Genomic DNA, 13,195 nt, shown 5'->3' on the forward strand with positions numbered 1-13,195 from the left:
CACGACTGGACCTAATGGTCAGGGGTCCCTTTGCCTTTACCTTTTAAGGAGTCTCTATGGGAATATATTGTATTTAATTATGGGGTAACAGAGTTTTTAGGGGGCTAACCAGGTTGAGATAGCTGGGATAGCAGGCTTGTTGGTTTTTGAATGTCTGCTGTAGATTTTTTCAATTTCATTGTTCTGTATGGGACAATGACAATAAAGATTATCGTATCATATCGTATCGTAAGCAGGTGCTTCTGGGGAACCAGAGCAGCCCACGGAAACGCCGTTCACCTTCCCGCCGCAGTGGTACCTATTTATCTACTTGCACTTTGACATGCTTTCGAACTGCTAGGTTGGAAGGAGCAGGGACCGAGGAATGGGAGCTCACCTTGTCGCGGGGATTCGAACCGCCGACCTTCTGATCGGCAAGTCCTAGGCTCTGTGGTTTAACCCACAGCGCCACCCGCGACCCTCAGGTTGTTATATATGTATGCAAATAAATCGTTTATCCCAGGGGTCAGCAACCTCTTTCAGCCGTGGGCTGGTCCACCGTCCCTCAGACCATGTGGTGGGCTGGATTTTATTTTGAAAAAAAATTATGAACGAATTCCTATGCCCCATGAATAACCCAGAGGTGCATTTTAAATAAAAGCACACATTCTACTCAGGTAAAAACACCAGGCAGGCCCCACAAATAACCCAGAGATGCATTTTAAATAAAAGCACACATTCTACTCATGTAAAAACACGCTGATTCACTGACCGTCCGCAGGCCGGACTGAGAAGGCGATTGGGCCGGATCCAGCCCCCGGGCCTTAGGTTGCCTACCTCTGGTTTATCCTAAAGACACCAATGTCTCCGCTGTCTGTCCCTTGTTCCTTGGAAACTGAACCCTGGCTAAGTACCAAAAACCCCTGGAGTCTTGCACCTCTCAGAGACTGGGATGACTCAATGCACTCAAGAGGTATGTATAGAATGCGGCAGCTAGACTGGTGACTGGGGGCGGCCGCCGAGACCATATAACACCGGTCTTGAAAGACCTACATTGACCGGTCTTGAAAGACCCTACATTGGCTCCCAGTACGACAGTGGAATTTGCTGCCAAGGAGTGTGGTGGAGTCTCCTTCTTTAGAGGTCTTTAAGCAGAGGCTTGACAACCATATGTCAGGAGTGCTCTGATGGTGTTTCCTGCTTGGCAGGGGGTTGGACTCGATGGCCCTTGTGGTCTCTTCCAACTCTATGATTCTATGATTCTACGTTTCCGAGCACAATTCAAAGTGTTGGTGCTGACCTTTAAAGCCCTAAACGGCCTCGGTCCAGTATACCTGAAGGAGCGTCTCCACCCCCATCATTCTGCCCGGATGCTGAGGTCCAGCGCCGAGGGCCTTCTGGCGGTTCCCTCATTGCGAGAAGCAAAGCTACAGGGAACCAGACAGAGGGCCTTCTTGGTAGTGGCGCCCGCCCTGTGGAACGCCCTTCCAGCAGATGTCAAAGCGATAAACAACTACCTGACATTCAGAAGACATCTGAAGGCAGCCCTGTTCAGGGAAGTTTTTAACGTGTGATATTTTACTGTGTTTTTGGTTTCTATGGAAGCCGCCCAGAGTGGCTGGGGAGGCCCAGCCAGATGGGCGGGGTATAAATAATAAATTATTATTATTATTATTATTATTATTATTATCTTCCCATATGCATAAAAACGTAATGCTGTCGTCACGCTGCAGTCAGCACAGTCGCCAGTTAGGCCACGCGTGGAAACACCAACCTTCCCCTTGTAACATTACTATTCTCCAGGTGTATTCCTCCTCATTTTACACAGGGCAAAGGGAGAGAATGGATTCAGGGCATCTATTTCGTGCCTGAAGATTGAGGAAAAGTCCAGTTTCGTGTCGCCCACGAGCGACGGGATCAGACAAATCGTTTCTGGAGCTGTCTACGGCATCCTCCCCCAACATGCTGCAATGTTTCAAGCTGTGCGCAGGCGCCACCTGTGCACATACGCACTGTTCCCAGGGGAGGTGGGACGTGGGGTGTGCAGGCGAAACTTTGTCCAATCTAGTCTGCGTAGGTAGGACACTGAGGTCCAGCTCCGAGGGCCTTCTGGCGGTTCCCTCATTGTGAGAAGTGAGGTTACAGGGAACCAGGCAGAGGGCCTTCTCGGTGGTGGCGCCCGCCCTGTGGGAACACCCTCCCTTCAGATGTGAAGGAAATAAACAACTATCTGACTTTTAGAAGACATCTGAAGGCAGCCCTGTTCAGGGAAGTTTTTAATGTGTGACATTTTAATGTATTTTTAATCTTTGTCGGAAGCCGCCCAGAGTGGCTGGGGAAACCCAGCCAGATGGGCGGGTTACAAATAATAAATTACTATTACTAGCTGGTCCTTCTGAGGAGCAGGCCAATGCAGCAACGGCCATGTGGATCCTTCCTAGCGTCTGAGGGTGGCACGGCGAGCCTCTGCGAGACGTCCGATGCCCCTGGGAGCAGACTGTCCAGCTCGGGTACGCGAGAGAGGCTGGCCCCCCACTGCCTTCTGACCCAGGGGCTCGGGCACAGACGCATAGCTGTCACAGATTTGAAAATAAGGGACCAGCAGCCTCGAAAATAAGGGATCAGCAGCCAAAATAAGGGATTTTAGTCAACCACCTGAAATACAAAGTTTAAAAGGACCAGATAATTTTGGAGAGCGGCACCGGTTTTTAGCCCTCCGTTTCCAAAGGTTGCTGTTCAAGCTGATGAAACGCTGCAATTAAATAACTACAAGCAGCAACCACTTTTCACGCAAAACGAAGTCCAAGCTACGAAGATGGTACCCCAGGCAGAGACGCTCAGTTCGGCGGCCGCGAGGAGGATGGCGGTGGAAGGGTCCGAGGCTCCCGCCAGTCCCGGCGGGGAAGGGCTCCCGGGGGCCGAGGCTGGTGAGAGGAGGCCAGAGGGGGTCAGGCCGGGCAACCAAGCAACACAGTTGGAGCCTCCCTGGCCGGCAGGGAGGGAGGGAGAGGAGCTGCTTCCTTTGAAACCTGGGAAATTTAAGGGACATCATCAAAAAGCGACAGCAGCGGGACACGGCGCTGGGATAAGGGACTGTCCCTCCAAAGAAGGGACAGTTGACAGCTATGCACAGACAGGCGGCCGCCACTCAACTGACCCAGAGCTCCTGCCACACCTGCTCCATCCTTTCCATCGAGCTCCCGTGCACCGTCAGGGAGTCCCGGTACAACGCAATGTCGTCCTTGGGGATGCCCCACACTTTGAAGCGCTTGTCGTGTCGGTGGGGGATCCCGGCAGCCAGAGTTAGGAACGCCATGTAGACGTCGTCGAGGGGGAAGACCGGGAGCTCCAGGGATGCCTGATGTAGGGCGGGGATCAGGGGGCCGGGCACTATGAAGCCCCCACCGGAGGCAAAGTTGGGGTAGTATCGCTGCGAGTAGAGGGCAGTGGAGACGGCGTACTTCCCTGTCCTCATCACAGCTGAGTGGCGCTGGATGTTCCCATGGATGAAGCGGGAGGCATTGGGGGTCTGAGCGAGGTACGCGGTCAGTGCCGGCAGGTTCACAAAGAGGTCATCGTCCCCTGGAAAACAACAGTGCTTTCGTATAATAATAATAATAATAATAATAATAATAATAATAATAATATCTGTGGCGTCCTGCCTCATGGGAACCCACCTACATTCCGGGATCAAATCAGAAACCGGCTTCTCTTAATAATAATAATAATAATAATAATAATAATAATAATAATAATATATTATTTATACCCCGCCCATCTGGCTGAGTTTCCCCAGCCACTCTGGGCAGCTCCCAATCAAGTGTTAAAAACAATACAGCATTAAATATTAACTGGGTGACCTCAGCCATTCTGGGCGGAGTTCCAACAAATTAAAACAAAAGAAGACGTCAAGCATTCAAAACTTCCCTAAAGGTTCCCTCGGCGCTGGACCTCAGTGCCTACATAGCTCCATCCTTATGTCAGGCATTGTGGTATATTGGCGTGATGCCATGTTTAGCTGGCGATATATCATGCCATTGAAAACGAGATATCGCCCTGTGTTTGTGGGATGTGCTTATGGGACCTTGAACATTACTTTGAATGTCAAAACACGATGTGGCGCATAGATTTGCTTTTACCTGCATTTGACCATTGGGATGGCACTGGGGCCTGGAAAAAGTGGAGGGGGGGGACCTCTCCGTCTAGAGGGGCTGGGAGCTGGGGGCACTGTCATACAGTGGTTCTGCTCCTTCCCCGGGCCATGTTCAGAAAGTGGGGGGGGGTGAGTGTTCAGACCCCTGAGCTCTCACTTGTGGGGTGCCTCAGGGTTCCGTCCTCTCCCCCATGCTTTTCAACATCCACATGCAGCCGCTGGGAGATCATCAGGGGGTTTGGGCTGGGTGTCCATCAATATGCGGATGATACCAAGCTCTACCTCTCTTTCAAATCAGAACCAGTGAAGGCAGTGGAGGTCCTGTGTGAATGTCTGGAGGCAGTTGGAGGATGGATGGCGGCTAACAGATTGAGGTTGAATCCTGACAAGACAGAAGTACTGTTTTGGGGGGACAGGAGGTGGGCAGGTGTGGGGGTCTCCCTGGTCCTGAATGGGGTAACTGTGCCCCTGAAGGACCAGGTACACAGCCTGGGAGTCATTTTGGACTCACCGCTGTCCATGGAGGTGCAGGTCAGTTCTGTGTCCAGGGCGGCTGTCTACCAGCTCCATCTGGTGCACAGGATGAGACCCTATCTGCCCGCAGACTGTCTGGCCAGAGTGGTGCATGCTCTGGTTCTCTCTCGCTTGGACTACTGCAATGCGCTTTATGTGGGGCTACCTTTGAAGGTGACCCGGAAACTGCAATTAATCCAGAATGCGGCAGCTAGACTGGGGACTGGGGGCGGCTGCTGGGACTACATAACACCGGTCCTGAGAGAACTTCTTTGGCTCCCAGTACGTTTCTGAGCACAATTCAAAGTGTTGGTGCTGACCTTGAAAGCCCTAAACGGCCTCAAAGGCCCAGTAGACCTGAAGGAGCGTCTCCACCCCCATCGTCCAGCCCAGACACGGAAGTCCAGCTCCGAGGGCCTTCTGGCGGTTCCCTCATTGCGAGAAGCAAAGCTACAGGAAACCAGGCAGAGGGCTTTCTCAGTTGTGGCACCCGCCCTGTGGAATGCCCTCCCATCAGATGTCAAGGAAATAAACAACTATCTGACTTTTAGAAGACATCTGAAGGCAGCTCTGATTAGGGAAGTTTTTAATGTTTGATGTTTTATCGTGTTTTTAATGTTCTGTTAGGAGCGACCCAGAGTGGCTGGGGGAACCCAGCCAGATGGGCAGGGAATTAATAATAAATTATTATTATATTATTATTATTATCAATTTGCTGGCTTCATGGTTTTTCCCACATTGCAGTTTTTGAATAACACCCCCCCACACCCCATAATTTGCAATCATTCTTGGTCACCCACCTCTGCCCACCTTCCAGCTTGTCAACATCCTTCTTAAATTGTGCTGCCCAGAACTGGACGCAGTATTCCAAGTTGGGTCTGACCAAGGCAGAATACAGCGGCACTATGACTTCCCGTGATCTGAACACTATACAGTGGTACCTCGGGTTAAGAACTTAATTCGTTCCAGAGGTCTATTCCTAACCTAAAACTGTTCTTAACCTGAAGCACCACTTTAGCTAATGGGGCCTCCTGCTGCCGCTGCACGATTTCTGTTCTCATCCTGAACCAAAGTTCTTAATACAGATAGGTAGCTGTGTTGGTCTGCCATAGTCAAAACAAAAAAATTTTTTTTCTTCCAGTAGCACCTTAAAGACCAACTAAGTTAGTTCTTGGTATGAGCTTTCGTGTGCATGCACACTTCTTCAGATACACTGAAACAGAAGTTGCCAGATCCTTCTATATAGTGAGAAGGTGGGGAGGGGTATTACTCAGAAGGGTGGTGGGAATGGGTGATTGGCAGATAGCTGTGATGAGCCTGTTGACGACTCTTTACAAAGGAATTTCAGAAATAGACTGGAAAGAGAAGCTGCTGAATTGCAACTCATTACCAAACTTAAAACCATGGAGAGACCTGGTCTGAACAAAGACATTGGATTCTTATCTCATTATACACGACAAAGCCATTTTTCACCTTCTCACCCCTTGCTTTTTCCTGTAAGACCTATTGCAGTCGTTAAGAGTCGTCAACAGGCTCATCACAGCTATCTGCCAATCACCCATTCCCATCACCCTTCTGAGTAATACCCCTCCCCACCTTCTCACTATATAGAAGGATCTGGCAACTTCTGTTTCAGTGTATCTGAAGAAGTGTGCATGCACACGAAAGCTCATACCAAGAACTAACTTAGTTGGTCTTTAAGGTGCTACTGGAAGGAAACAAAGTTCTTAACCCGAGGTACTATTTCTGGGTTAGCGGAGTCTGTAACCTGCAGCATCTGTAACCCGAGGTAACGCTGTATTTCTGTTGATGCAGCCTAGGATAGCATTAGCCTTTTTTGCTGCTGCATCACACTGGTGGCTCACGTTCAGCTTGACCCCTAGATCCTCTTCCCATGCGCTGCTAGTAAGCCAGCTGGCCCCTATCCTATCTTCGTGCATCGGCTTCTTCCTGCCTAAGAGCCAGGCCTCCTTCTCGGCACACCTGCCCTGCACCTTTGGCCCCCAGCAAGCCCGTGACGTACCGTATTTTTTGCTCTATAAGACTCACTTTTTCCCTCCTAAAAAGTAAGGGGAAATGTGTGTGCGTCTTATGGAGCGAATGCAGGCTGCGCAGCTATCCCAGAAGCCAGAACAGCAAGAGGGATCGCTGCTTTCACTGCACAGCGATCCCTCTTGCTGTTCTGGCTTCTGAGATTCGGAATATTTTTTGTCTTGTTTTCCTCCTCCAAAAACTAGGTGCATATTGTGGTCTGGTGCGTCTTATAGAGCGAAAAATACGGTTCAGAATATATATTTTTTTCTTCTTTTCCTCCTCCAAAAACTAGGTGCGTCTTGTGGTCTGGTGCGTCTTATAGAGCAAAAAATACGGTTCAGAATATTTTTTCCCTTGTTTTCCTCCTCCAAAAACTAGGTGCGTCTTGTGGTCTGGTGCGTCTTATAGAGCGAAAAATATGGTACCTTTGAAGATGTAGGCCACACCTGGGCAGCTGCTGTGTACCCACTGCAGGAAACATCGTTCCTTCAGGGACAGGTTATGGTGCGACTCCATGAAATCCCACAACAGGATGTCCCCGAACTCCTCGTTCTCCTCCGTCGCCAGGTTCATCTGTTTCTGGCTGGGCGACACGGCCATCAGGAACACATGTCGGATCCGGAAGCCCCCCATCTCCCGCGGCCGCACCCAGGTGCGCCGCAGGGCCGCCCTCCTTGCGCTGGACCCCGGGTGGGACTTGATGGCCAGGAGAAGCAGCGGGGCGGCAGAGGCCCCCGGGCACCAGCTCTGTTCGCAGGTGAGCTCCCGGCACCGATATTGCTGCAGGTGTGGGAAGAGGTCATTGTAGATGCCCGGGTCGAGGCGGTAGGTGTAGGTGCCGTCGCTCAGGGTGGTGGCGTTGGCCAGCGGCGGGGGCTGGAAGGTGGCGCAGCAGGCACATGGCGAGGGCACCCACTGGGGCGCCATGCGGGTGACCTGCCAGTGCAAGGCAGCGATGGTCAGGAAGCTCACAAGAATCACGATACAGAGTATGTGGGTCTTTCGCATCCTGAGGCGGGGGGAAACCTGTCCGGAAAAAGGAGGAGGCAGCGGGTCAGCTGGGGGGACTGAGGGCGCTCTTGAGCCCCCGAAGGAACCGGGCCCAATCCCAGACCCCCGTCCCCATTTCCCAGGGATGTCGCTGCGAGAAGCAAAGCTACAGGGAACCAGGCACAGGGCCTTCTCGGTGGTGGCGCCCGCCCTGTGGAACGCCCTCCCACCAGATGTCAAAGAGATAAACAACTATCTGACTTTTAGAAGACTTCTGAAGGCAGCCCTGTTTAGGGAAGCTTTTAATGTTTAATAGGTTGCTGTATTTTAGTGTTCTGTTGGAAGCCGCCCAGAGTGGCTGGAGAAAAATTATTATTTTTATTATTATGAGAAGCCGGTTTCTGATTTGATCCCGGAATGTCCCTGAAGTGTAAGTAGGTTCCCACGAGGCAGGACACCAGAGGTAACAGCGAGAACCTAGTAAATATACGAACTATTTGAAAAGTAATTGTAATGAACCAATTACGCTAGTAGGACTGCAAGAAGTTTTGTAAGGAGGGCTGTCTGAAATATTGCAAGAAAGACTATGAGGAGAATTACTAGTTAATGAGAATTACGAGTAATAGAGAAGTTATTGCAAGAATACATTGCAAGAAAGACTATGAGGAGAATTATAAGTTAATGATAATTAAGAGAAATAGAGAAGTTAAGAAATGCAGAATAAGCGATAAAGAACGAAAACTCATCAGAGGTGTTGGCGGAAGTCTAAAACATCGTATAAGAGAAGAAGTTATGTTATACGATTGTCGGAAATGATATGTTAAAAAAACTAATAAAAATTTATATAAAAAAATAGAATATGTATTTTTTCACTCGTTGTAAATCACCTGCCCCTTTCGCTCTCTGCCCTGCTTCGTGCGGCGCAGGGTTGAACTGCGGGACTCCCTGCCACAGTATGTCGACCTGAGTGGCTACAAAAGAGGTTTGGGCGAATTCCCGGAGGAAGAGAGGGCCATCGCCTCCACAGTCGGAGGAAGCAATGCTTTTCTGGAAAGCCGATTTCTGGAAATCGCAGGAAGGGAGGGTTCCTTAAATGGAGGCCCGTTAAGGAGCTGCGGTGGACTCAGGCCAATTATTACTGCTATTATTCTTATTATATATTTATTTATACCCTGAATTTTCCCCCTGACGGGAGGGCGTCTTACAGACACAAACAGGAACAGGCTACAAATATGGGGGTAAATCTTTCATGAAAAGACAATTAAACATTGATAGAATTAAAACCAGTCCTTCCCCCCCCCCTTTTAAAAGAAATGTTCAGGGGGACTCTCATTTATTCCTGCTCCTATTGAAATAGTGCCCCTCAGTGAATAGAATAGAATTTTATTATTATGGTCACAGACCAAGTTCCGGCTCACTTACAATATCAGGAAAAGCATAAAGCACAACAGGAATGCACTGAATTGCAATTGGGTATAACACAGACAAATCAGATATAGCGGCAGTTAAAAAAATATATTAAATCTTCATCACTAAAATATAACCTGAAATTGTCATTTAAAACCTTAATCGTTTTAGTAGTACAGCTTGTTCCCTAAGTTTTATGGCAGTCGCACAGAATTTGGCCACCCTGAGCGTGATCTCTAGATCCTTGTCCACTACCAGGAGTTTTAGACATTCGAAGTTCAGACCCATTTGGAGATTTTTGTATAACAGGAGTGATAAATACCGAGCGTATATCCCCCTAGAAACGGCACCCCTCAATGAGGCCAAACTTAGATTCGAAAAATGTTTAGGGGTATGCGTTCCCCCCCGAAAAAAGCACCGATTAAAACTATAATAAATTCTATTTAAAACATACCGCTAATTAGAGTAAAAGTAGACCACCAAAAAGATGCCTGCAGTCAGGATTTGAACACAAGACCGCTCTCCCCTCCTGAGTTTTCCAGCAATGGGCATTCAGAAGCATCCTGGCTAGCAGCCGTCGATAGCCCTCTCCCCCTCCATGAATTTGTCCAGTCCTCTTTCAAAGCCATCTAAGTTCGTGGCCCTCATGTGGCAGGGAGTTCCGCAGTCTAATTACGTGCCGAGGAGCCGAGGTTTTGCAAGGGGACTCTGCTTTGACTCTGTCTTATTTACCTGGGGAAGCCCTCGCCATGCAGAGTTCAAAAGCAGAGCAGACCTCTCCTTCATGTTTTATCAGAGGCCGGGTGGCCTCCCGTCAGGGATTCTCCAGCTGCGATCCCCACATTGCAGGGGGTCAGGCTGGATGACCCCCAGGGGTCCCTTGCAAGCCTACAATTCTGTGAAAGTTGGAGCTTACCGGCCTAATTAGGCTTTCAAGGAGAGGCCTTGAGGAGGAAGCAGATGTTCTCTTCGCTGCGGTCCGATTTTGACTGAAAGGATGTAGCGGGAGGGAGAACAATGATTATTCATCACGGCACGATCTCATTTCGAGAAAGAAAGTAAATCTCAAAGAGGCAGGAAGTCTCAGCGCCTGCGGTTGGACCAGTCTAACGACCGCGGATATTACGATCTACACACAGCAAAGCAAGGTGCCGTTTCTTCTGTGCAATTTAGGCACCTTGGACAAACGCCACCTGGAATCCTGTGTCTCGTTCTGGGCACCCCAGTTTAAGAAGGAGATCGACAAGCTGGAGGTTCGACCGAGATGATAAAAGGGTCTGGAAACCAAGCCCTATGAGGAACGGTTGAAGGAGCTGGGTTTATTTCGCCTCGACAAGAGGAGAGTGAGGAGGGGAGATGGTATGCGAAAGGCTTTCTTGTGGAGGAGGGAGCAAACCCGAACCAACGGATTCAAATCGCAAGAAAGGAAATTCCGCCTGAACAACAGGAAGAACTTTCTGGCGGCAAGAGCTGTTTCCCGGGAGTAGAAGGAAGCAGTGGTGCGTCCGCTCTTAAAGAAAACATCCCTAGATCCTTTAAAGGTAAAGGTAAAGGGACCCCTGACCATTAGGTCCATTCGTGGCCGACTCTGGGGTTGCGGCACTCATCTCGCTTTACTGGCCGAGGGAGCCAGCGTACAGCTTCCGGGTCATGTGGCCAGCATGACTAAGCTGCTTCTGGAGAACCAGAACAGCGCACGGAAACGCCGTTTACCTTCCCGCCAGAGCGGTACCTATTTATCTACTTGCACTTTGACGTGCTCTCGAACTGCTAGGTGGGCAGGAGCAGGGACCGAACAACAGGAGCTCACCCCGTCACGGGGATTCGAACCGCCGACCTTCCGATTGGTAAGTCCTAGGCTCTGTGGTTTAACCCACAGCGCCACCCGCATCCCTTAGATCTATCCAATTACTGCCCGGTTTTGAATCTTCCGTACCTGGGTAAGGTAATTGAGAGAGCAGCTGCCAAACAGCTAGGTAGGTTTCCGGATGAAACATCGACTCAGTCTGGACCCATTTCAGTCCGGCTTTCGCCCTGGTTACGGGACCGACACGGCTTTGGTCGCCCTAACAGATGATCTCCGTAGACAGCTGGATCGAGGTGGGTCAGGACTGCTGATTCTCTTAGATCTGCCAGCAGCCTTCGACACGGTCGATCACAAACTTTTGGGCCAACACCTTGCTGATGTAGAGATTCAGGGCAAAGTACAACAAGGGCTGTGCTCTTTTATCTCTGGTCGGGGACAGAGAGTGGCGCGAGGGAGTTGTCGCCGCGGCACTCCTTGGTGTGTGGAGTGCCACAGGGCGCAATCCTTTCCCCGATGCTTTTTAATATCTTTATTGATGCTTTTGAATTCTGGTGCTGGAGGAGAGTCTGGAGAGTCCCATGGACTGCAAGAAGATCAAACCTCTCCATTCTGAAGGAAATCAGCCCTGAGTGCTCACTGGAAGGACAGATCCTGAAGCTGAGGCTCCAAGACTTTGGCCACCTCTTGAGAAGAGAAGACTCCCTGGAAAAGACCCTGATGTTGGGAAAGATGGAGGGCACAAGGAGAAGGGGACGACGGAGGAGGAGATGGTGGGACAGTGTTCTCGAAACTACCAGCATGAGTTTGACCAAACTGCGGGAGGCAGTGGAAGACAGGAGTGCCTGGCGTGCTCTGGTCCAGGGGGTCACGAAGAGGCGGACACGACTAAACGACTAACATATACCCCCTTGCCCAGATTGTCTGGAGCTTTGGGCTGGGTTGTCATCAATATGCCATCTGCTGATGGACGGCCGCCCTGACTCGGCCCCGGGCACACTGACCAGGTGCTTGGAAGCTGTGGCTGGATGGCTGCGTGGGAGCCTGTTGAAATTAAATCCTTCGAAGACAGGGGTCCTCTGACTGGGTCGGGACGACATGGGGTTGGGGGGCCAACTCCTGTCTCTTGCGGGGGGTCAGTTAGTGCCAGCGCCTTCTGTCAAGAGCTTGGGTGCAAACTTCGACGCCTCCCTTTCCATGGAGCCACAGCAAAGGTGGCATTTTTCCATCTCTGCCGTGCTAAGCAGTTGATCCCTTACCTTTCCCTCCCTGATCTGGCCACAGTGATCCATGTGACGGTCACCTCCAGGCTTGACTACTGTAACTTGCTCTATGCGGGGCTGCCCTCGAAGCTGACCCAGAAACTCCAGCGGGAGCAGAAGGCTGCAGTGAGGCTCCTTACGGGCTCCTTGCCGCGGAATCACATTCACCCAGTGCTTTACCAACTGCACTGGCTCCCGGTGGAGTACAGGGTCAGGTTGAAGGTGCTGGTTTTGACCTTTAAAGCCCTATGTGGCCTAGGACCCACGTACCTACGGGACCGCCTCTCCTGGTATGCCCCGCGGAGGACCTTAAGGTCCACAAATGACAACATTCTGGAGGTCCCAAGTCACAAGGAGTTTAGGTTGGTCTCAACTAGGGCCAGGGCCTTTTCAGTACTGGCCCCGACTTGGTGGAACGCTCTGTCGCAAGAGACCAGGGCCCTGCAGGACTTGACATCTTTCCGCAAGGGCCTGCAAGACAGAGCTGTTCCGCCTGGCCTTCGGTTTGGACTCAGTCTGACCCTTATGTTTCCCTCCCCTTATGGCTTTGACATTTAAAATGAGGCTGCATTTTAAACTGCATTTTAACCTGTATTTTAAATTGGGTTGTTGTTTTTTTGTCCGTCCCCTCCATTGTAATTTTACTGGTGTTAGCCGCCCTGAGCCCAGCTTTGGCCGGGGAGGGCGGGGTATAAATAAAATTTATTATTATTAGCAGGGATTCCTGCATTGCAGAGGGGGTTGGGATGGATGACCCTCAGGGGTCCCTTTCAGCTCTGCCATTTTAGCATTCTACTCACAGCGAGTCGAAGGTGTGAGCCTGGCTGCCGTCTTCCTCCTTTTCTTCTTCCTCCTCCTCCTCCGTCTTGACGTCCCCCTTGTAGAAGAAGACTGCAAAGACAGCAGGGAGGAAGGTAGGGAGAAGAAAACAAGGATGAGTTGCCTCGGCTGCTCATTCCTGGGTCTGGCGCCACCTCCTGTTGGCCTCCGTGCCTTCTGCCCTACCAGTCCCAGGTCAGGGGGTCCACCAGGCCTGCTACTGTTTGCAGGCAC

General features: G+C 50.6%; 1 protein-coding gene across 1 annotated transcript; it reads right to left on the reverse strand.

The window, feature by feature from the left end:
* Positions 1-2,609: 2,609 nt before the first annotated feature.
* Positions 2,610-12,984, reverse strand: LOC310746901 (N-acetyllactosaminide beta-1,3-N-acetylglucosaminyltransferase 4-like). The gene is made up of 4 exons (XM_083581139.1): positions 12,943-12,984; positions 9,993-10,065; positions 7,105-7,705; positions 2,610-3,561 (listed from the first exon to the last, which is right to left on the reverse strand). The coding sequence occupies exons 3-4, from the start codon at positions 7,685-7,687 to the stop codon at positions 3,128-3,130; spliced, it is 1,017 nt and encodes a 338-aa protein (XP_083437265.1). The 5' UTR covers positions 7,688-7,705; positions 9,993-10,065; positions 12,943-12,984; the 3' UTR covers positions 2,610-3,127.
* Between the last annotated feature and the right edge of the window lie 211 nt (positions 12,985-13,195).

Source organism: Podarcis filfolensis (genome assembly GCF_964270895.1).
Source record: "Podarcis filfolensis genome assembly, chromosome: 13".
Classification (NCBI taxonomy): Eukaryota; Metazoa; Chordata; class Lepidosauria; order Squamata; family Lacertidae; genus Podarcis; species Podarcis filfolensis.

Excerpts from the sequence above, each read along its gene's own strand:
- LOC310746901 (XM_083581139.1), bottom strand. The coding sequence starts at position 7,687 with ATGCGAAAGACCCACATACTCTGTATCGTGATTCTTGTGAGCTTCCTG. Across the intron at positions 3,562-7,104 it reads TGTGGCCTACATCTTCAAAG|GGGACGATGACCTCTTTGTG; the intron begins GTACCATATTTT and ends GTTGTTTTCCAG.